This window comes from Pezoporus wallicus, unplaced genomic scaffold, assembly GCF_028554395.1.
Source record: "Pezoporus wallicus isolate ANWC-B61680 ecotype Strahan unplaced genomic scaffold, APGP_CSIRO_Pwel_v1 contig_3817, whole genome shotgun sequence".
NCBI classification, from domain to species: Eukaryota; Metazoa; Chordata; class Aves; order Psittaciformes; family Psittacidae; genus Pezoporus; species Pezoporus wallicus.
The window spans coordinates 6,753,622-6,774,236 of record NW_026635157.1 but is presented as its reverse complement, the minus strand read 5'-3'; the positions used below and the strand labels follow the sequence as shown (position 1 = coordinate 6,774,236).

Below are 20,615 nucleotides of genomic sequence, written 5' to 3'. Positions count from 1 at the left end.
CTCTAGAAGACGTCACTCCATAAGGAATCATGGAAAAATACAGTAGCAAGTTACTGTGTTAAAATAGCTAGGAAGAGGTGTCCTGGTGTTTTAATAGAGCCGTGGCTGTTAGAGTTGTAATTTTATGCTCTCACAAGATCTGTGTAGTTCGTGTTTCAGCTGGACACCTGGAATGAGTTTCAATCCAGCTGAAATAGTCCTTTAACTTGTACCTCAGATATTAAGCAAAAGGTAAGGGCTTGTGTTTCTGTGTAGGTGAGAGAAGCCTGAGACTGAAGACATGTAGGGAGAGACTTGCTGACTTTGAAACACATGTCTGGGGGTAGGAGCTCCCCCTGGAGAGTTTCGAGATAACAGTCTGATCTGCAGATAGAGGCAACGTTTGAGCCCGCCCTTCAGGACTCCTTTATTATCACCAACAGTTCAAGGCATAAATTAGAGAATGAAGTTAGAGGAACTGGTCATATTCATTTTATGTACAACATCTATTCATCTATAATTCCTGAAGAATACGTTAGGAAATTTGAGTATTGGTTGAGACTGAGTTGGGAAAAGAGACAGGTGCAGTTCTGAGAGCAGTCAGAAGCTGTATTTTTGTGTTTCTGAGAGACCTGATTTAACTTGCTTTATTTAATTTTTCAAATTTGCTTACAATCGGGGGGGGGGGGGATATATTAGCTACAATTTAATAGTCTTTCCTACAAATTAGGTCCTTAAATAGTATTTTAATATGATTATGTTTTTACAGGATTGAAAGGTGATGAAAGGAGCTAGGAGTTTGAGGCACTAGCATGGGAGTATAAGCATGGAAAAAGTAATGTCAGCTAAGCAGACCTGTAGTGAAATTAAGATTTGGAAGTCACTTGGTTAAAAGCCTTGCTAATCTACAGTTTTCATCTTTCCTCAGAAAGTTCCTTCTTGTTGCTAGATAAAACCAATGCCAAAAAAAATTCTTAGTCACTGGAGTGTGATGTCTGTCTCAAAAAATACAGTATTTTCTAAAAAGTCTCAAATTATCTTGACTTGCACAAAGCATCAAGTTTGCATTTTTTCAGGATCTCCTTTACCTGGCCAATTTAAATGAACTGTTGTCTCTGTTAAGACAGTGCGCTAACCTCATTGTTTATTATAGCTGGCAGACTTTTATAATTGATATAGAATATAATCAGTATTCTCTTAATTCAGACATAACTATTCTCATGAACTGCAGCGTCAAAGAATTAATTCATAACTGTATACCATTGTGTGAATAATCATAGCAAACATTTTTAGTACCTCCTTTCAGTTTCAATTCCATAGCTTTGAGCAGAAAGGTTTTTATGTCGGTAAGCATCATTGCAAGTTTACACATTATCTAATCTGCTTTTCAGATCTCAGCATCTCTTAAATGTAGCTGTTTATCGTCCCATATGTTAGAGGAAATTAGGCACTGTATTTTTCCCAAATGCTTTTGGGTGCTCAAATACATACTGACTATGCAGTAGCCACTTTTATGTGCAGCTGTACACCTTCCTTTTTAATTGTAGTCTTGGATAGGAGGTTGCACACATTTTAAAATATTTTAATGCAAAATAAAGTGGGCTGCTTTTTTTTTTGTTTGTTTGTTTTACATATCTCCCTGCCTTGAAGTTTTTATTATTCTAGCAGATTCTAGTCCTCAAGGTAGGTATTTGAGAGATGAAACATCAAATCAATTCTAGCTACATCAATATCATGATCCTCCATCCAACAAAGTATTAATACGCATCTTTGCCTGCAGTGGTGAGGGAGTCACTGGAGCTACTCACAGGCTACTTACAAGCACGTAGTTGCAGTTTTGGTGCTAGGTAAAGTTTCTCTGTCAACATTCACCATAAGAAATCTATCCCAAGCACATGCCAGCCCATCTGGGTATGGTTTGTGGCCAGCCCTATCACCCCTCTTCCACAAAGGTTGCTCCTTGAACAGCTATTCATTGTTTAGACCCACCCTGGAACAGTTACTCTCTTTCTAAATCCACCCTCAAACAGTTACTCACCTTATCCACGCCCCCAAAGTGACGACAGTGGAAAGTCCGAGAAGGCAGCAGCACAGAGCTTTCAAACCCTCACGAGGCAAGAAAAACATTTGCTTCTTTTCTGTGTTTGGATTTTTATTTACTTCCTTTTTTTTTTTATGTTAATGGTTTGTTGTATTCTGTTAAAGACGAAACATGAGCTCTATGGTGGGAGGAATATATTCACAGTAAACCACTGCAGCAGCTGACAAATGACACAGCTTTGCTTCACCACGTAACTAACCTTGGAAGCTTTTTTTCTTTTGTTGTTGTTTCATTTCAAATGTTCCTCTAGGATAAAGCTTATTCCTTAATCTTCCTTAATTGATGTTATATGAATGCGTTTCACAGTTGATGTGAAACCCATGAAATACTGTGGGTCATGTGGGGGGGTCTAATATTTCTAGGTGTTTTCATGGCTCAAACTACAGATCATGGAAATTCAATTAGGTATTGCTCATTCTTGGTTTATGTTTTTCTACAGCTAACTCAAAACATACCTGCTGTCCATCCTACCTGGGAAGAAGGGATTGGACCACTGGGGATGGTTCTAGGCTATCATTTCATACAAATAGTGTTTTCAGGAATACTGAGTGTTTACAGGTGGCTTATTGTCTGACAGAGCTGCAAGTGCTCAGCTATCTAGAAAGCAGGTCTTGTATGAACTAACAGGGGTTGGAGTTGTAATGAGTTCCAGCCAGCTTGGCCCCAAATATTTATTCACATACCTGGAGAGTCCATGGAGAGAATGACGATTACAGCCTGATTCTGCAAGGTGCTGAGCACTCCAGTCTCCATACAACAACTCACTTAGCTAAGGCAGATTTACTGGGGGGTTGAAAGGGCTGTCACCCTCATTAGCACCATTTGGTGCAATGTATGCTCAGTTAAGTACTGCAGGCTTTTCCTCTGCTTGTTCCCACCTCAGCTTTCCAGTTAGCATTGCAGATACAGCTTGCCCTTTGCTTTGTACCTGGCAGTCATCGTAATAAATGCTGGTGCTCCTTGTGTATTCAAATTTAGCATGTTGCTTTGCTGGACGGTGACTGGAGTGTTCAGTTTGCCTTTTGCAGCACTGTGTTCTAGGTGGACTACTTATTTTTCTATCCCCTGTTCTAGTGCATTTAGTAGAGTAATTTCTACTGATGATTCATTAATTGTTCTAGCAATCTATTGCTGCTGAAATGCTAGGGTTGGTTTCTGATCTTCTTTTTTTCCAGGCAAAATCTGTGTAAAATGTGAGAGCTCACATGGTGTTTTTGTTAGGTATGATGCACTCACCAGGATTTGAGGGAAACCTAAATTTCAGCTTCCAGACTCTGATGAATGCAGACAGCCTCTACATGGTCTCACATTACACTCTGCTGCTCAACCTAAAATTGGCCAACTCTGATTACTACAGGAAGAAACCTGCCCAAGCCCCTGTGTTGCTGGTGAGTTGGGGAATATCGAAAAACTGTTAAAAATCCCAAAATTTGTTTTGCTTCTTTTCACATAAAACAGCCCACACAGAAAGTCTTCAGGCATCTTGTTAAATGGAGAAATAATAATTGCAAATGAAGTGTTCTCCAAGCTGCTTATGAATCCTGAATGATAACTGTCATGCATCTGAATTACACAGCTTCTCTATAATTTGGGGGGGGAGGGGGGGCAGGGAAATGGGAAAATGAGTGCTGCTTAACTGGTTGTCATTAAAGTAACAGTCATTTTGATGGATACTCTGTCTTCAGATCTTCATTAGCATCACGTGACACAGCAAGCATTGTTTGTGCACATTATCACAGGGCAGACTTTCACCTGGCAACTACTTTTGAGCATAATGACAAATTTGTTGCTTAATACTCTACGTGTATTTACACGTGTCATGGTTTAAGCCCATCCAGTAACTCAGAACCACGCAGCCACTCACTCACTCCCCCCCCTTCCCCTTCCTCCCCCCGCTTCTGGATGGGGAGGAGAAGCAAGAGAATGCGACTCGCACAGGTTGAGATAAGAGCAGTCCAGTAACTAAGGTATAACACAAATCACTACTGCCACCACCAGTAATAATAATGATAAGGGAAATAACAAGGGAAGAGAATACAACTGCTCACCACCTGTCGACTGATACCCAGCCCAACCTGAGCAGAGATCTAGCCCTTCTGGGTAACTGCCCTCAGTTTATATACTGGGCATGACGTGCTGTGGTATGGAATACCCCTTTGGTTAGTTTGGGTCAGGTGTCCTGTCTCTGCTTCCTCCCGACTTCCCCTCCTCCCTGGCAGAGCATGAGACTCACAAAGTCTTTGGTCAGAGTAAACATTACTGAGCAGCAACTAACATCGGTGTTATCAGCGCTGTTCCCAGGCTGAAAGTCAAAAACACAGCACTGCACCGGCTACTAAGAAGGAGAAAAATGACTGCTACTGCTGAACCCAGGACAACACGGATGAACACATGAGAAGTTAGAGTGAAAAATAATCAGACTTTTTAATATGACCTGATGATTTTTGTGGCACCTGGTATTCCTCAGCTCCTTGGGCTTTCTAAACATTGTTTTCAGGGCTGCAGGAGTTATAAAACATGAATCTATGTTTTTTTAACTAAGTTGTCCAAGAGAAGTTGTTTCAGAGTTCTCCTAAAAATAAAAAAAAATGTTGGTATATGGAACAACAAAAAAAAAGAGAAAAAAAAAAATCTGTCAAAATTTTCTGTTATTGCTGAACTTCCAATTGAAGAGGATTTATTTTCTGGAAGTTCTCAAGAACAAGTGGGGTTTAATATCATTAGTTCTGCTGTGTTCTTCAGCAGCTGCAACAGCAAATCTGTGACTTAGAACCTTCTCTAGGGGCAGCACTGTGCACAACAGACCTGAGCATGAGCTAGTTATCTTTGAAAATAGTTCAGATATCTAGTTGGACCCCAGTTCATCTGTGATGATTGTTCAGTGCAGAAGGCCCTGATTGCTGGACAGGCAGCAATAAGTGCCATAACTTCTTTTTATGGGAACTGAGATCTTACCCCTACTTTGTGAAAATAGTGAGAGCTCAGCATATCCCATTGTCATCGTGCAAGAACTGTCACTGTGATTTATATCTTGCATGAAATGCAGAAAGAGAAGGGAAAGCTTCTTATTCACATCTTTCTCCACTGTAGACACATTGCAATCCTCAGTTAATTCTTCTTTTTGCATAATTTCATTTCTGCTCCTGCATGCCATTACACTCAGGAGTAGATCTACGGGCTGAGGGTCATGCCATAGAGCTTAGTGTTGTCTTACATCTGGTTTTTATGTTTCTCTGCAGAAGGAATTCATGAAGCAGGTTCAGTCCAGTGGAGTGTTGATGGTATTTTCCCAGGCCTGGGTTGAAGAACTGTACCACCAGGTACTAGAAAGGAACATGTTGGGGGAAGCTGGATACTGGGGAAGCCCTGAAGAGCACAGCCTTCCACTTATCACCATGCTGACCGGTCAGTAATATGTTATGTCGGCAAGGCTAACTTCCAAACATGTGCCTAAAGCCACCTACAAAAACACACTGCTTCGCTGCATTACATACAGAACAGCATGTCATCAATGCAACACACGATGTTTCATGAACATATTGGTAAAGAAGGAATCAGACTTAACTGTGGCAAGTACTTAAGTATTTGTTTTGCATCACACAAAGCTTTTGAAGTGTGAGTTTAAAAACAGTCTGTCCCTGGGAGACAGGGAGAGTAGGTTTGTTCATTGAACCAGTCTCCTCAGCATCAGTTCTGGTAGACTTGGTAGCTGTTAATGATAAGCGGTAAGGCTGCTATTTTCTTGACGTCATAGCAAAGCTATTTCAGTGTGCCTGTGGTGCAGTACAAATATAAATTATGGTGTCTGATCCTGGAAGCCTTCCACAGATTTGGCTCCCCTTAGTTCAGATTTCTTCTATGCCAGGGATATGCCAAATGGCCCTGGAGAGAAGCTGAAAACCTGGGGCACCTTTAACAAATGCTTAAAAACTATCCTTAGCTTTATTTGAGGGGAAAAAAATCAAATTGTATCAGCTAAAAGGCAGCAAGATGCCTATGATATTGTATTGACATCCAGTGCACTGTCTGCTTGAATGTGTATGCTTTATGATTACAAAGAAGTAATTAAAACAGTGTATGCAGGGAGAACACTGGCTTCCGCTGTGCTATTAAGTGGTAATGAAAGGGCACTGCTCTGACAGTTTGTTGCTGATTGTATTGAGCTCACTGTTGCTTTTAGCTATTGAGCTGGGAAGCTAAAAGAAACAATTGAGAAAAACAATAGCCATGAAGTATGTGGAGAAGACAGACAGGGGCTGCTGGAAAGGAAATCAACCTGACATCCCTAACATTAAACTGTCTGTGAGATGCTGGCCTTTTGAGGTTTTGGAGAAAGGGTTGTAATTCATTTTCTTTATTTTTTTGAGATTGAATCTATACAGGTCTACTAAAAATGGTATTCAGGACATAGGATTCCAGTGCATCTTGAGGACTCAGGCGGAGGTCTGGGAACGTCTAGATACAGGATTTAGCAAAATTTCAAAGGTTATACTAAGAAATGTGGAGATTTAAGAGTGTTGGAAGTTCTGAACTCTAAGAAATACTATTAAATCTTTGCTGAGAGTTCTGTTGACTGTGTAACTGGGGCGCTAAGGGAGGACTTTTGAGAGTGGGATATTTCCCTTCAAGAAAATGTTGTTTATACTGGGTAAAGCATAAGATGTCACAGCTCATGTTTATGCCAAGGCTTCAGAAGACTAGCAGAAAAGAGCGACTAAAAGTCATACCAGAGAAGTCGGGAGTGCTAGTATTTATTTGAACAAAAAGCAAGTAGGAGATGCTTTCCTTATACCATCTGTGCCTCAAATAGTAATCTGTTGTTTTTAATGTTCTGGCAGACATTGATGGCTTGGGAAGCAGTGCAATCGGTGGCCAACTAATGGCATCTGCTTCAGTTCAATCTCCTCTTTCCCAAAACCAGAAGACAGATGATTCTGTTGTTGCAGGTATTAAGACTGTTATAAGAACAAGTGTGTATCTACCAGCAATGGGTTTTATATGTGGTTTAGAATAGTTTAATGACTGAGGGATGTATGTCAATGCATCCTAAATGTGAATTGGTTGTCCAGCATGCAGAGGACAAATATGATACGTTTTTTTTTCTGCTGATAATAAAGCTGCTGTTGTGTTGTTTTCCAGTAGTAGCAGTAGTAATGCATTTCTCACCCCAGGAGTTGCTTTTGCCCGATACATTTTAATCGGCTGTTGGAAGAACTTAATTGACACTTTGTCCACACCGCTGACTGGCCGCATGGCAGGCAGCTCCAAGGGGCTGGCATTCATCTTGGGAGCAGAAGGAGCCAAAGAACAGAACCAAAAGGAGAAGGACTCCATCTGCGTGAGCCTGGATGGACTGAGGAGAGCAGCCCGGTTGAGCTGTGCTCTAGGTACTGCTGCATGTGGGATGTCGTGTCAGACTTCTTACAAAGTAGGATAGTATTTTTCCTTGAAGGAATCTGGGAGAGAGAAAAGCAGCATCCTGTTTGAGTCTTGAATAGGAACCTGGACTGTAGGACTCCCCATACCTATATGGTACCTGCCGTACAGCATGGACATATCCAGCCAACTTTCCATCACACAACCTGTTGTTGAGACTGCATGGAATTAGGAAGAAAATGCTGGTTAAACACTAATTGTGTTGTTCATTTACAGGAGTTGCTGCTAACTGTGCATCTGCTCTTGCCCAAATGGCTGCTGCCTCCTGTGTCCAAGAAGAGAAAGAGGAAAAAGAAATCCAAGAGCCCAGTGATACTATAGCTCAAGGTAACAATGTGATTAAATTACCTGTCTTGTCTTATATTGCCTGTAAAGATGCTACTGGAAAGTACTTTGCTACATATGGAAGAAGGACATAGGGGAATGCCACTACTGTGCAGCACTCACTTGTAGGCATATGGGACGTATGCCTAGAGGCTTCAGTACATGTCCTGCTGTCTTATCATTATGCCACACTAATTATATTTTAGGTGGAACTGAAATCAGTGGAACAATAGAACAGCATTTTGCAATGTGCACTTTTTAAGCTGTGTGATACTAGTACAACCAGAGAGCATCAGAGAAATAATGTATCTTTTTTTAATGCATTGGGTGGTAGTATAAAGCTTGAGTTTGCATCCCTATACCAATCTTGTGTATACAACCTTGATTGTCTTTTGTCATCATCAGATATTTAAAACTGTTTCTGAATCATGTTAAATGAAGCTGGAATAATAAATATATATATATTTATAACATATAGAAAGTTCTGCATCTCTATACCATACTTCCAAACCAGTGGAAGTCAACTTCAGTTGTTGTCTTCAACAATTTTTGTTGAATTGTTGTCTTCAGTCGCTGTTTGGAGAAGCACATAAGATTTGTCTGATGACACCTGATTTCTAATGGCAAGAAGCCCATAACAAAACAGTGGTGCACAAATGACCCTGCTTGGCACTTAAATTTGGTGTCTCAGTAGAGAAAACAAAACTGAATAGGCCTGGGCACAAACCAGCTTTTGACTTCTCTGCTGGATAGGACTGAAGTGAGTTGGCCAGGCCATGGTGACGCAAAGAGGAGGCAGTAGCAATGGCCAGAGGCCAACGGATCTGTTCTGTGAAAGCTTGCAAAGCTTCAAAATCTGGTTCCATTCCAATGCAGCATGAAAACTAAGCTTTTCAGAGATTCTCAGGAAAAAGAATGAGGTCAAAATGCGTGTAGTTCAGGTCAGGATTAGTTTTACTTTGACAGGAGTAACCATTAACAAAACTTTTTGGTGAAATTTTTGTATGGAAATAGATGTGACATACACAAACTCTTTCCTATAGCAAAGGAGATTTTGGTAAAAATAAATATCCAGCCAGCCAGCCAGCTCCAAAGAAAAGCATGTAATATCACTGGCAATCCGCATCTGTTCTGTGGGCAACAAGATGTGAATTCAGGGGTGGAGGTTGTCAATCTGGCATTGATTTTTTTTTTTTTTTCATGCATATAAGATCAGTCAAAAAGGATTTTAATTTTAAAACTGCCTTATGTTTCTTAGCAAGAAATGTGTTTCTCTGTTGTTTTTTTGGTCTAACTTCCATGTTCTTTTATAGCTCTCGAACTGTATACATTTGCCATTACCTTATATACAAACCAGTGCTTGTTCAAAAGCTGGAGATGCTAATGTGGGTTGTTTGTTGTTTTTTTTTCATGCTGCAGTGAAACAGAAAGTGGAGCAGAAATTGGAACAGATGGGCAAAGTGCAGGGAGTGTGCCTGCACACTGCTCATGTTTTGTGTATGGATGCAGTTCTTAATGTGGGCCTGGAGATGGGAAGCCACAATCAGGACTGTTGGCCTCATGTATTCAGGTACTCACCAGTGTCCTCAAAAGAAACAGAATTTATGCCATGTTGCCTGAAAATAACAGACTGAGAAAAAGGACTTTAGGTACTTTGGGAGTGTTCTGTATAAACAGTGTCAGAGAGAATTAACTGCCAGCAACCGTAGGAGGAAAGATGTTATTGTTTTCCACCACTATTTAGAGACAAAATCAGTGCTTAGAAATTTTAAAGTTCTGACTCTGACAGACCCAGGAACCTAAATGGGCTCTTCAGGCAGCTTCACTAAACTATTTGCTGTCTAGGCACACAGGAGGCCCAAGGATATAAGACAGGTTTTGTATGTCTGAGTCTGAGACTTTGAGATTGTCTGTTTATGGTTTGAGGAAAATGTCCTGTGCATTGTATCTGGTTCAGATGTAATCAGTGCCTGCAAATTGGCAGTGGGTTTCCATGTAAACTGGCTTCTCAGAGTGATGAGGCTTTGAAGCAGCCAAGAGCTGTACTTGCACTATCCTTCTGACTCACCTCTGGAGTAAACATTTATTCAGTGAGCCTAGTGATTGGTGGGGGGAGGAGGTGTGCTTTTGTGGGTTTTATTCATCTTTTTCTTCTCTGTTTGTTCTCAGGGTATGTGAGTACATCAGCACATTGGAGCACACCCACTTCAGTGATGGTGCTTCCCAGCCCTCCCTTACCATCACCCAGTCACAGCAGACACCTGCAGGGCTGCACACAGACTCTGAGCCTGGGGACTCTGCCCAGGCACCGAGCCCTGAGCAAGAGACCACCCTCAGCAACAATCCTGTCATTCAGCCGGTTTCTATCCAGGAACTCATCAAGGAGAGCAGTAAGGGCAGAGCTTTTGACTTCCGTGGAGGCAGTCTGCTGTGTGGGACCAGTGCTGCGAAGGCTGTTCTCACACTTTCTACACAAGCTGACAGGTACAAGCAGTGCTCTCGGGAACCAGCAGCTTTGTTCCCAAAACAGGATCAAAATGGACCTTTTTGTGGTGCAGTGGGGAGTGACCTTTGTCTGTTGCATCCACTTACTTCAGTTGAGTTTCACAGGAGTGCTGCACAACCAGCAGTCCCTAAAAGACCTGCAGGAGAAAGGGCCACAAGACATGGTCACAGACTGGCTAGGTTAAATGTTCCTAAAACACAGTCTGCAGACAGATATGTCACAGATATTTTTCCTATTTCTGCTATTCTTTCAACAGCTAAGGCAAGAGTTGAAAATTTCCTGGGTTTACATGCCTCTAATAACCTTTTTATTTCCAGGTGACATTTTATATTCTTTTTCTTTGCTCACAGGAGGGTGATATTTGTAAATTCAAGGAAAAAGCAATGCATACTGACACTGCTTATAGGAGTTTGTGCATGGAGAGTATCTTTTATTTAGGAAATTCACAATACAACTTACTTCCAAGGATTAGAGAATAGCAGTACTGTAATTTTAATGATGCAGGTTTGACTTCTGAACTTTTACTTCAGTGTTGATTTTATTAGGACTCAGTCCCCAGTTTTCTAGGACTATAGAAAGTTTTTCATGAAAAACAAGGTCAGAAAATTGTATTTGTGTCAACTTTTGGCTGAACCATGTGAACTTCCACTGTAATCTCTCTGGAACCCACCTCCTACATAAGCATGTTTACTGGTTTAAGGGTACAGATTTTAATTCTTAAGAGCTCATTGCAGCTGAAAATAACAACTCTGGCTTGTATTTCGAAATAGCAATTCTGGTACAGCAACTTTACGTCTAAGACTTGAATTAATTTGTTTTGCATGTAAGGGGCTGTAACTGGATGGAGCAAACCACTGCAATGCCAAAGCCAGTGAAGCTGTGATGACCTATGACATGAAGACCAGGCATATTCTTGCTGTTGTTTTTGATTACTGGTTCATGAACTGCTTACAGCATTAAGATACAGTAATGGGAAAGCATCGTTTCCTTTAAAAAGCGACTTTTTGTTTTAGTACCTAAGTTGAATCTTGGAAGGTGTCTGGCTGGCCCTACAGCAGCCTACTTTCCACCCTCCAATTGAAGTTTCTGGATCAAAGTCTTCATGAGGCACCATGTAAATGAAAATAACCTCATGTGTCACCAAATGCAGCACATAGCAGCCATGTAAAGATACAGGTTTTCTTCTTAGATACTTAAGTCTGCATCTCATGAATTTTTCAATTAGATTCAATTCTTTTACTACAGGCTCTTTGAAGATGCTGCTGACAAGTTAAACTTGATGGCACTGGCAGGCTTCCTTTACCAGCTCAAGAAGGCTTCTCAGGCCCAGCTTTTCCATTCAGTCACAGATACAGTTGATTACTCCCTAGCAATGCCAGGTAAAATCTACTGAAGATCTCTTCCAGAGCTCTGTGTTTCATATACGACTGAACTGCTTATAGGAGTTGCTTTGTCTTCTCACAGTTTTAATTTTTCTGATTGAAATTTCAAGTTATATGTAAACCACAGCATTTAGTCTAATAAGATCTTTCTGTAGGACCAATTCGTTCTTTAGAAAAGGTTGAGTGCTTTTTTTGGGACAGAGATCACATCCACACCTTCTAAGAAACACTTCAGAGGACATTCATTTGGTTCTTGGACTTTGGGAATGTTAATTATACACAGATATTTCATCAAAGCTCCATTTTGTAATCTAATCCAGTAAAGAAACTTGGGTGAATGTAGACTTAAGAGAGTGGATTTAGGTTAGACATTTGACAGTGGGATATCCTCAGAAGTGTTCAGAAAATGGGTGACAGCAAACAAAGCACACAGCCGGAGAATATTATATAAAGCAGTGGGATTTGTTGTGCTTTTTCCTCCCTAGCAGAGTGGACCATATACCTCACAGTTCAAAGCCTGTAAATTGTCATTTCCATCACTGTGTCAAACAGAGCAGAAGGATTGAACCCAAAGGAATATATTTCACTTAAATTTGTATTGTGCCTTTAGAAGTGACATTAGTCATATGGGTTTAGTATTGCCCTGTGTCAGGGATGGATTTTATCTGGTATATGTCTCCAGTGTAATTGGTTTCCCCTCTTCCTGAAGTGCTACTTGTCATTTTCTCAATATGACAAGCCTCTTGTCTCCAGGCCTCAACATTCATCTTTTTTTTTTTCAGTAAATAGTGATTGTCTTAGCATGTATGTAAGACTTGGAATAGAGCACATAATGGCTTTTTTTATAGATATTAAAAGTGGTATGCCCCCGATAATGTCTTACGTTAAAGATAAAAGCACTAGTATATTTTAAATGAGAGAATGAGGTATCTTTCCAAATGTTGTAAGAGAAATGGAAGATTAATTTCTTTCAAAGGAAAGAAACAACTGGAAATAACAGGAAATAACAACTGTTACTGGCCGAGGAAAAGTGTTTTCTCATGTTCTCTGCTGTGTATCGTTTGCTTGAGAAGGAATAAAAAGGACAAACCAAAACTAAATAATTTGTAGTTTATAGTTTATATTTCCTGTAGGTGTCACTAAAGGATTTTGCAGCTACTATTTTTGTCTTAATTTCAATTAATTCCTTGCTTAATTTCTCTGCACTACTTCTCCAAGCCTTTTTCTTTAAAACTTGGGTCCATCTGTTCTTTCACCTACACAGGCGTAGGTATTGCAGTAAAATTCAATCATTTCAATTGCATTGCAATTCAAACCTAAACATTAATTTCTTTATTATTTTTTTTCTTCCACCACCCTCAACTTAATACTAATAATTTCTCACCTGATTTAAATTCCAGTTTAGACCTCTAGAGATGAAGGAGCAGCTCCATTATAAATATCCATTTATTTTCTCATACTTCCTTGTAGGTGAAGTGAAATCTACCCAGGACAGGAGAAGTGCACTTCACTTGTTCCGACTTGGTGATGCCATGCTCAGAATCGTAAGGAGTAAATCTCGGCCATTGCTCCACCTCATGCGCTGCTGGAGCCTGGTGGCACCCCACCTTGTAGAGGTAGGAGTAGGGGAGAGAATGGGAATGTGGGCAAAGTTGAAAAAGCTGGAGAAGTCAAAGTCAGCCTTGTCAATTCTGTTTAGACTCCTTTTGGGATACTGTATATAGTGTGTCACATGTTGTAATATTGTTTGTCCAAAAAGTGTATTCATACCCAGTGTGCAGTAAACCAGTTCCACAAGCTCAGGAGAAATACTGTATTTATTCAGGCCTGGGTACCGGGTGGACTTTTCCGCAAATCAAACACACCTGAATATCAGCTTACAAAAGCTACAAGGTTGTATGCTCCCAGTATTTGGTCAGTAATCAACACACAATATTTGCTGTGTCATTCCTTCTAATTGCTACGCATGCTCAGAGGAGGGCTGGGCTGGGCTGGGGTCTTTGTCACCTGTGGGTGTGATTTGGAGTATTATAATGAAGGCAGTTCACTTCAGGACTCCTTAAAGGTTAGTTTCATTGCCAAGTTGATTAATCAAATAGTCACTTTGCCAGGCTGTCAAATAACTTATCCTTGGTGCAATCAATCCTGGATGTTGTCCGTTGGATCTTTTAAACAGAACCAAGTCCTGGTTTTACTCACTAATTTCTTATTGTTAGTGAAGGTCATCTTGACCCATATTCAAGTTCCTAACATGTAAAGTTAACTATGACTACCCGCAGCAGATGTACAATATGTTACACCAATACTGCTTCTGAAAAGAATGTTTTTACAAAACTGAAATGGTCAGGTCCAGTGATAGTGTGTTGGATTTTTGCAGTATGCTACTTCCTGTGTGTCAGTGGTGAAAAAACTGAAACCACCCCAAGAGGTTATAGGTAACTCCTCTGTCTACCTATTTTCCCAGCCTAGGTCTGCATCCTTGCAAGTCTTCCCATAAAAGGATGCAGCTTTCTTTTCCCACATAAAGTCAGCTCAACTGGCAAGATGGTGACATTTTTCCGTTTCCTTCTGCCTGATGAACCCTGGTCAGTGGCATGCTAATAGCAGCCACATAATGGATTTCAGTCATAACAAATGACATTTCCTCAGACAAACCTTGAGTCTTAACTGGTGAAACACTGGTGGGTTGACTTCTCAGAGCTTTTTAATTTGTATCATTGCTACAAATAAATGTGCAGTACTTCCTTTCTTTCTGACAGTAAAATATGTGGTGTCATCTGCCCAGGTCTATAGGGAGCATGCCTCTGTGGAGTTTTAAGATGAGCTGTTTGCTTAATTGCCATAGCATTTTATTTCATTGACTCAAGAAAATGTGTGGACTATTTTATAGAGGAGTTCAGACACTGGGGAGTCTCTGTGGAATCCTTTTAAGTGAAGTAGAAATAGCAGAGAATTTTCTGTTGTATGCTTTAACATCCCTTTATTTTGAAAACTGGTGTCTCACCTTTGGATGCCAGCCTGAGACCACTTTAAATGCTTGTCATATTTTGGATGCTTTTAAGACTTTCAAGACCCCAAGCCAGTTTAAACTCAAGTGCCTTCCATGTTTTTAGAATACAGGGCTGGTCAGTCTTTTTGGTTGACTTGAGTGCAGATAAGGGCATTACTGGGAAGAAGAAACATGAGGGAAAGGACATAATTTAGCATAACCTGTGTAGATCCTCAATACAATACCTTTATATCCACGTTCTCATTTGTTTAATTTTTTAATAGCTCTTCCAAAAGTCATAAGAACCTTCTCACTGTAAATTCCATAAACAGCCAAGTAAAAAGTGACATTTGGTCATGCATGGATATGTAAGGTGAATACATGCAGGAACCACCTTTTTGAACGAAAAAATGGTCACACAGAAACAAAAGGCAACATTTCACACAAGTTCTGTTCTGTAGGGTTTGTTATTTAACTTATTTTTAGCTGTACCTTTTTCAATTGTCAGCAAGCCTTCGTGCATCTCTGGGAGTCTGAGCAGCTCAAGAGTCTCAGCCATCTGTTTCTATGGCTGAGACTCCCATTTTCATTGCAGTGGGGGCCTTAAATCACTTAGTGGTGAAGCTGGTTTTTAGGGTTCAGCAACTTGAAGTGCTTACCTCCATTAAAAGTGTCTCACTAAAAGCAAATTTTTTTGTTTGGGCAAACTAATCTTCCTCCCTTTCCCTGTAGGCTGCTTGTCATAAGGAGAGACATGTGTCTCGGAAGGCTGTCTCCTTCATCCATGACATCCTCACTGAAGTGCTGACGGACTGGAATGAGCCTTCTCATTTTCACTTTAATGAGGCGCTTTTCCGCCCCTTTGAGCGTATCATGCAGCTAGAGCTGTGTGACGAGGATGTCCAAGACCAGGCAAGTCAACCCTGAATAGTGTGTCTGCATCTAGCCTACCGTGTCCACAAGAAGGATCTCCATGCCCACAAGAAGGATCTCCAAGTCCACAAGAAGGTCTCCAGAGTGCCTTTGGTCCACTTGAGATTGTTTCCCAGACTCCCTTCAAATGGTGCCCCTCAATCATCTTCAAGGAATCAGAAGGGCACTGCCTCCCTAAGCCAGCATTGTGGTAGAGCACACAGAGAGTACACCTGCCTTTGAAACAATTTCATAAAACTTTTCTATTATCTAAAATAAAGAAAGTAATGAATGAGTCTAGATCTACATAGTGAAATCCAGGAATGTGTTTAAAGCCATCCTCATTCCTTCTGAAGGTCTATTTATATATCAGTTTGGGTCTGGGACTTTATTCTTTTAACCCCTCCTACACTGTCTGCAGGTGGTCGCCTCTATAGGAGAGTTGGTGGAAATGTGTTCTACCCAGATCCAGTCAGGATGGAGACCCCTGTTCAGTGCCCTGGAAACAGTGCACAGCAGCAGCAAGTCAGAGGTTAAGGAGTATCTTGTAGGAGAATACTCTATGGGTAAGGACTTACTGCACTGACTGTTTCATAGATGCTTTTGTTTCCCTATCTTATTCCTTGGGGATGCAATAATTAACTGAACGTATTTAAATGCCCTACCTGAATAGTGGCACTTAGCAGTGGCACTGCAAGACTCCAGGACTATACTGAACTATCTGGTTTATTAGCTGGGGTGGGAGGGAGAGAGAGGTATTGTTCTGACTTTTTATCCTCTAGATTCTGGCAGACAAATAGAATGAGGCTTTAAACCTACTTGAATTTTTTCTTCTTTTTTTGAATTTTTTCTTTAATACTTGAAAATTTTTGAGCAAAACAGTAGTGCAGGAGTACTGAGCTTGGCTGGGCCCTTGTCACTGTCCTGCTAGAGAAAACGAAGCATACTGTATAAAACCACCATATCTCATATGGCCTGTCTTTCTTACTATGTAAAACCTGTTGCTCTTACACATGAAGGTAACTTGGTGGGATAATCTAGGCAAGTGCTTGTCCAGACATTTAACCTCAAGGCTTCAAATTACTAGTGCTATTTCAAACCGTGTTTGCTGTAATAAGAGTGATTCTGCATCTCTCACAGAGATGTTTGCTTGTATGGAAACTGGGTAATAAGGGAAAATCACTTTAAGCTGCTATTTTGCTTTTAGAAAGTATTTTAGTATTTTTAAATGTTACAAGTCACGTGTAAGGGATATGGTTTTCCTACTTCTTACCAATAATCTACACAGAAAAAGTAAGGCTTTTTTTTGTTACTGTATATTCTGAGTAGTTCTCAGTGTGACTGCTGTCATCTTGGCAGTTACCGAGAACTAAACCACAAGGCTCCACCAAACAGAAGTGTTAGCTACTGTGCTGAGATCAAGAGCTCAAGCCTGCTCTTACTATCTGGGCAGGCTTAAGCTGCTGTTTTTCACAGATAAGGCAAAGCAGGGAGTCTGTATCACTTTCTCCTAAGGACTACATAAATTACCTCAGGAGCAATAGAAAGTCTTACTTGTAAAGTAATTTCTTTGTCTGCCCAGAATAGAAGAGATTCTACAAATTCAGTTAAATTGTTGAAAAACTGTTGGAAAATCAGCTTTACGGGGCATGGGGAAGAGTTCTCATCTTGTTATTTTCACAGGGAAACGCCAGGCTCCGGTGTTTGATGTCTTTGAAGCATTTCTAAACACAGACAGCATCCAGGTCTTTGCCAATGCTGCCACCAGTTATGTTATGTGCCTTATGAAGTTTGTTAAAGGACTGGGTAAATATTTTTATTTTCTTTGTATCCTATTAAGTCATGATATGTCAAACTTGGTCCTGCAGAAGAGTGAAATTCAGTTTTGTAATACATAGTATGGTAGGGAAGAGAGAGGCAGTGACGAAATTGAGTCCAGAATGCTAAAATAAAATAAAATAAAATAAGACTAAGGGATTATTTCAGGAACACTTCTAATGCTATCAATTCTTCAAGTTGTTGATGTATCTCTCCATTAAATGTCTGCTTCATTTTATCCTAATTTGCATCAGGACTTGCTTATCGTCTGTCCTTTCTTCCCTTGCCCACCTCAGCAGCAGTAGTCTGGTGTATGCAACACTGAAAGCCTGCTGACCCTCCAGTAGGATCATGAGTATGGCAACCAGCAACACTCTGTCCCCATGGCTAGTGTTTTGTTACGTTACTGAGGGCAGTGGAGACCAAGCATGTCAGGTCAATGTGACTGCAGAGTAATTGTGGTGCTTCACCAAACTTAAGAACAAAGGCAAATGGTGTTGGGTCTTTTTGCCCCATTTGTGTTCCCTGTCTTGCCTTGATCAATAAAATTTGACACTTTTCCTTGAACTGTGGCAGTGATATTTTTCTTCCTTATGTAATTTGCAAAACTTCTAATGAGTGGTAAAATGGGACTTTCATGTTTTACATTTATATTCATTCATAGAGGTATCTGGGTCTGTAAGGGACTTTGATTTAAAAGATGCACCTAGCTGCAGCAGATCTAGTCTTTAATGTTACTCTCATCTTGTTAAGCTATTTTACCATCATTTTCAGCAGGGGCAAAATTCAGCTTCCAGTTGACAGACTGGAATTGTAATTATTACTACAAAAGAGAAATAAACTCGCATGTCCAGTGCCAGTAGAGGGAACTGATGTTCTTTCTGGAGAACTTAAAAGTCTCTCATTTCTTTAGGTTTCTTACTTTTATAAGATAAGTTTGTCCACTTTATGGTTAACATGTCAAAAAGCAAGATGAAACATTGAATAATGTTTCATCTTCATTCACATATAACTTTATATAATTTAGATAACAAAGTTATGTAGAGGTTAATGGTAATAAAAAAAACACAGTTTTTTTATATTAAAGGTAATAGGACTGTGGAATACTTCAGTACTGAGCAATAGCAAATATTCTACCATTTATGTGCATTTTAACATAAAACTAAAGGATTCAAACTGGCTGACTTAGCTGATCTCGATAGCAGACAAGACTTTAAAATACATAATGGAAGATACAGTTAAGGGCATAGAAAATGCTAGTAAATGTAGTGAAAGAAAAATAAAGTGCGATTTAATAAAAGAATTTCATATTTATCTTGCAGGGTATTATGAGAGGAATAGCTTTTAAGTCAATAAAATGTTAATGTATACGGGCACTTGGTAAAGCTTCAGTTCTGGCACTGAATGGTAAATATTTGGCTAAATTGGAAAAATGGTTATGAGCCAAATATTCTAGGGTAGGCAGACCATTGGCTGAGAGGGGAGGAAAAGAGACTCTGCAGGCAAGGAAAAGTTAGAGCGAATGGAGTTATCCAGGGAGGACCTTTGGACACCTTGGAACGGATCTGCTTGTTTAATACACTTGGTAAAGCTGAGCTGAAAGCAGGAGTCTGCTGATGCCACAGAATTAGTAACAGCTGTGATACTGAGACACTAGAGCTTGAAGCTGTCATAGAGGTGAACCTGAGACCTTGACACCTGAATTAGACAGCAAAAGGAAATACTGTAGCACAAAATATAAAATAATCTGAAAGGAAGAACTTTTGGTAGAAGAATTTTCCAAGGCACTGGGGTGAAACTGAATAGAAAAAATGAGCATACTAATTAAGCAAAGGGTGAATATGAGCAAGTAATTTATACAACCATGGAAAAAAGTGGAGTGGGTCAATATGACAGATGACTATAAAGTATGATTATAAGAACTCTCAAAGACTTTCCTAAAGAGTTATGAAATAGGCATGTATTATTAAAGCATTCATATAAAAGTCCATGTATAAACTGTGACCAATATTAATGTACTGTTTGTATGAGGATCATCTGTTTGTCATCTAATAATATCAAACGAAGGATGGGTTTTGGATTCTGTTCAGACATTAGGGCACAAGTGATTGAAAATGGAAATGCTATATTTGTTTCTCTTCTGTCCTTCCCAATGCTGCCTTTTGTGTCCCCAGGGGAAGTAGATTGTAAGGAGATGGGTGACTGTGTGCCAGGATCAGGACCTGCATCTACAGACTTGTGCCTTCCTGCTCTTGATTACCTCAGGAGATGTTCTCAGGTAGGGTGAACATGTACTAACCTGACCTAGGAAATGGTTCTTACCTCCAGACTGTGGTAATAACCTGCACTGGAGAGTGGCGATCTGAAGGAATCTCATACCTTCTAAGCCACCTAAAACTGAGGAGTTAAAAACACGCAGACCCAAGGAGCATGTGGGAAAATGTGAGTGTTCAAATCCTAGCAGTAACATATCCAAAGCTGCATTCATTCTTACTGAAACGGGTACTGTAAACAGTGTTTGGAATGAAGGCAGGAAAAAAAATCAAACAAACACCCAACCAAGAATTCTCAGATCTTAAGAGGGGCAACAGGTTACACTCTCTAAAATGCAGCAGCAGCTTATCTGTACCGTGAAAACATATCTGAAGCTCAGGGCAGATCTCTAAGAATTAGAATGCTGGCATGTTTCCTGTAATCTCCTTGCACACAGCACAGACTATTATCCAGGGTTATTAGGGTGGGTTTTGCTGATGTTATGTATTTCTGTAGCACATGCAGGTTTTTTTGTTGGACTCAGGCCATGTTTTCTCTGGGTACAATACAAATGCATAACAAAGGATATTATCATAGCTGAAAGGATTTAATATCTAAATTCAGAGATAATGGGTGGGTACAGTACATAGACTGAGAGAAGAAAAGAATGAGGCAGCTCAAAATAATAAATAGCAGACATATCAATCTGTACTGTCTATCTTGTTCATCTAAGAAAATGTAGTGAATACCTATCTGTATATCTAATGTATGTTCTATCTATAGGCTATGTGCATCGCATCACATCACCTTTCCTCATCCTTACAAAACCCAATTCACAATGAGGCAGAAATATTTTCTCCTCTTTAAAAGAAGCAGCCATTTTTTATCTTGTTATATCTTTCAACCTGTCGGTGG

At 40.1% G+C, this 20,615-nt stretch overlaps 1 protein-coding gene across 1 annotated transcript in view; it reads left to right on the top strand.

Moving 5' to 3' along the window:
- The window catches only part of ARFGEF3 (ARFGEF family member 3), an 85,802-nt gene that overhangs the window by 51,854 nt on the left and 13,333 nt on the right, over positions 1-20,615 (top strand). Inside the window, exons 13-25 of the mRNA XM_057407539.1 lie at positions 3,302-3,468; positions 5,320-5,485; positions 6,919-7,026; positions 7,252-7,467; positions 7,733-7,843; positions 9,260-9,410; positions 10,010-10,324; positions 11,592-11,725; positions 13,199-13,344; positions 15,450-15,629; positions 16,051-16,195; positions 17,313-17,435; positions 19,622-19,725. Of these exons, the coding sequence (XP_057263522.1) occupies positions 3,302-3,468; positions 5,320-5,485; positions 6,919-7,026; positions 7,252-7,467; positions 7,733-7,843; positions 9,260-9,410; positions 10,010-10,324; positions 11,592-11,725; positions 13,199-13,344; positions 15,450-15,629; positions 16,051-16,195; positions 17,313-17,435; positions 19,622-19,725 (2,066 nt within the window). The remainder of the gene's footprint in view (positions 1-3,301; positions 3,469-5,319; positions 5,486-6,918; positions 7,027-7,251; positions 7,468-7,732; positions 7,844-9,259; positions 9,411-10,009; positions 10,325-11,591; positions 11,726-13,198; positions 13,345-15,449; positions 15,630-16,050; positions 16,196-17,312; positions 17,436-19,621; positions 19,726-20,615) is intronic.